The 3,853-nt window shown below is 36.1% G+C and overlaps 1 protein-coding gene across 1 annotated transcript; it reads left to right on the forward strand.

The window, feature by feature from the left end:
* Positions 1 to 582: 582 nt before the first annotated feature.
* Positions 583 to 3,565, forward strand: LOC107489982 (2-hydroxyacyl-CoA lyase; the record flags this gene model as incomplete). The annotated part of the gene is given in 2 exon segments (XM_016110755.3): positions 583 to 2,012; positions 3,049 to 3,565. Coding segments are annotated over 2 exon segments (1,713 nt in total). The 3' UTR covers positions 3,364 to 3,565.
* Positions 3,566 to 3,853: the final 288 nt, after the last annotated feature.

Genomic DNA, 3,853 nt, shown 5'->3' on the forward strand with positions numbered 1-3,853 from the left:
TTATCATTTATAGAAAAAATATTTTTATATAATTTTTTTCATATTCTTAAATCTTCTAAATTATTGCTGATAATAATTGTCTTTCATTTCTTGATTTCCTTCCCCATATGTGTTCTTAATGTATTAAAATATGAATAATCGGTTGTAGTAATTAAAAATTCTAACCATTTAATATATTGCATTTAAAAATATTAAATTGATTTTCAAACTGGGATTTGAGTAATATCCATAATAATGAAATCCTAATTAAACATTATGGATTTATAGGTATTATGTAACCAAAATAAAATTGAAAATTCTCTTATTATGTTCAATGGTGGAAGGCTAAGGCTTGGATTCAACTGAGTACTTTACTTCAGTTCAGCTCAGTTCAGATAAAACCTATAAGGATTCATGAATCCCATTCCCAAATAATTGTTTTGCATTCTGTTCTGTCAGCTGCAAGTTTAACATCAATTTCAATTTGGTTTCTTTCAAGGTCTATTTCGTAATTTTCTATCACAAAATATTCTTCTCTCACCGCATACCAACACTATAAATATTCATCTTCACTGTCACCGCCACAATAACAACCACAACCACGCCACCACTACTTTGACCTTTAATTTTCATTAATGGCGAACTCTATCGATGGCAACGTCCTTGCGGCGAAGTCACTTGCCAAGTTCGGTGTTCAGCACATGTTCGGGGTCGTCGGAATCCCAGTCACTTCCCTCGCCACGCGCTCAGTCTCCCTCGGAATCCGCTTCATCGCCTTCCACAACGAGCAATCCGCTGGCTACGCCGCCTCTGCTTACGGCTACCTCACAGGTCGTCCCGGAGTACTCCTCACCGTCTCTGGCCCCGGTTGCATACACGGACTCGCTGGTCTCTCCAACTCCGCGGCCAACACCTGGCCGATGGTCATGATCTCCGGCTCCTGCGACCAGTCTGACGCTGGCCGTGGCGACTTCCAAGAACTCGATCAGATCCAAGCAGTTAAGCCGTTCTCTAAGTTCTCCATCAAAGCCACCAAAATTACGGAAATACCCAATTGCGTGGCCCAAGTTCTCAATTGGGCCTTGTTGGGGCGACCGGGTGGCTGTTACCTTGATCTTCCCACGGATGTTTTACACCAGAAGGTATCTCTCTCTGAAGCTGAGAATTTGATTACTGAAGCTGCTGAGAAAGTTTTTAACAGTGGTAACCAACTTAATCAAATTCGAATTCCAAATAATGGTTTAGTCTCAGAGGCAGCCTCGCTGCTGAAAAATGCAGCAAAACCGCTCATTGTCATAGGAAAAGGAGCAGCTTATGCACGAGCAGAGGCTGCTCTTAAGAAGTTGGTGGAAACCACTGGCATTCCATTTCTACCCACCCCAATGGGGAAGGGGGTGTTGCCGGATACTCACGATCTAGCTGCCACCGCGGCTAGGTCGCTTGCAATTGGGAGTTGCGATGTTGCCCTCGTTGTTGGGGCGAGGTTGAATTGGTTGTTGCATTTTGGGGAGCCACCAAAATGGTCCAAGGATGCTAAGTTTATTCTGGTGGATATTAGTGAGGAAGAGATTGAGCTGAGGAAACCTCGTTTAGGTTTGGTTGGTGATGCGAAAACGGTTGTGGAGACTCTGAATAAGGAGATTAAGGATGATCCTTTCTGTTTGGCGAGGAACCACCCTTGGGTGGAAGCTATATGGAAGAAGTCTAAGGATAATGTGGCGAAGATGGAGGCTCAGCTTGCTAAGGATATTGTGCCATTCAATTTCTTGACACCAATGAGGATCATAAGAGATGCAATTCTTGGAGTCGGAAGCCCGGCTCCGGTGGTGGTGTCCGAGGGTGCAAACACGATGGATGTAGGTAGGGCTGTGTTGATTCAGACAGAGCCCAGGACTAGGTTGGATGCAGGGACTTGGGGGACCATGGGGGTTGGCCTCGGTTATTGCATTGCGGCTGCAGTGGCTTGTCCCGATCGACTTGTTGTTGCAGTTGAAGGGGATTCTGGATTTGGATTCAGTGCCATTGAAGTTGAGGTATATACTCATCATAAAATAGAATGGTTCTTATTTTAATCTATATATTATTATTAAGTAACAACCAGTAGTGTATGAAATTGAGAATATGATGACATGTTTATAGAAATCAACTTAAGGTCTAACCACAAATCGTAAAAAGCTAGCAAAAATTTTTACTGCCGTTATTTTGAATTTGGGTCTTCTATGTACTCTTTTATGTTCCTGTTCATAGCTAGTAGTTTTGTGATAGATAGATAGATAGGATTACATAAGTTGGTGTAATTACATAAGCTGGTGTAATTACTATGCGGCAACCCAAAATCTCCAAGTCCTACTAGATTTTTTTTACTAGTTACCAGTGAGTACTGAGTAGCAGTAAAGGTAAATTATAAACGAATTGTGTTATTCTGAATTTGTTGGAATTGTTTGCAAGAGTCTTTTCTTCTCGAAAATAAATTATAAACGAGTCGTTGGCTATTGATGCTGTTGGACATGATTTAATCCAAGAATATACAGAAGAAATTCTGGACTACTGTCTTATAATTCTTTTCTTTTGTGGATATATACGAGGAAATAAATATGTATTGCTTGTTCTATTCTGAACATAGGAAAAGAAAAATTTATCATGCCTTTAATATACTTGTTTTTGTTTTTGTTTGTCAAATTGAATCTTTTGTTTGAAGAACTATATAGAAATCAGTTTGTGTAAATAATTTTAGTTATTTTTCTATCAATGGTTCTTGTTACTATATGCTATATGCAAGTTCTTTCATTATTTTGATATGATCATATATAGCTGCATGTATTTGCTTTTATATGCAATAAATTACTCTTGCAATTGTGTGGTGATTAATTTTTTTTAAGGAATTATATACAAATCAGTTTTCGTAAATAATTTTAGTTATTACTTTATTAATGATTCTTATTATCATATATCATATGCAAGTTTTTTCATTATGTTGATATGATCACTTTTGATTGCATATATTTGTTTTTATATGCAATAAATTGCTCTTGCAATTGTGTGATGATTAATCCTTTTTTTTTTTTGAAGACATTGGTTCGATATCAGTTACCTGTGGTAGTGATTGTTTTTAACAATGGAGGTGTATATGGTGGTGACCGGAGAACTCCCGAAGAGATAAATGGAGCTCACAAAGATGATCCTGCTCCGACTTCTTTTGTTCCTAAAGCAGGCTACCATGCTTTGATTGAAGCTTTTGGTGGAAAGGGCTATCTTGTTGAGACACCTGATGAACTCAAGTATGCTCTTTCAGAATCTTTCTCGGCTCGAAAACCGACTGTTATCAATGTTATTGTTGATCCCTACGCTGGTTCAGAGAGTGGGAGGCTGCAACACAAGAACTGATTTACAGATTATCTGTATTATACCTAAATTACGTTTTCTATGATTTTTGTTTTTAAATTTTAAATTTTAATAACACAAATTATATAATCTTATAGTTTTTTTATGGTGTACCATGATATGATAAAGACATAAACTATAAATGTAAAATGTTTTATGATCATAATAAATATTGAATGGTGAAACTGAATCTCTATTCCAACAAGTTTATATATATTTATTATTATTTCTGTTTTATTTTATTTATTATTTTTTTATGTTCTTAAAGATGAGTTATTTTGAGAATAAAAAAATATTTTTAGTATAATTTATATCTAAATAAATAAAAAAATAATAATAACAAAATAAAAAAAATTATAAAAATATCTTTCCTGTCATAGAATTATTAAATATTTATTAGTTAAGCATATTATATTATATCTTTTGAGCATAGTTTATATAAAGAGTACCTTTTGAGTATTTTTTCATATGCAGTAGTAGTAGCTAATAGCTA

The sequence above is a fragment of the Arachis duranensis genome, chromosome 5 (genome assembly GCF_000817695.3).
Source record: "Arachis duranensis cultivar V14167 chromosome 5, aradu.V14167.gnm2.J7QH, whole genome shotgun sequence".
Classification (NCBI taxonomy): domain Eukaryota; kingdom Viridiplantae; phylum Streptophyta; class Magnoliopsida; order Fabales; family Fabaceae; genus Arachis; species Arachis duranensis.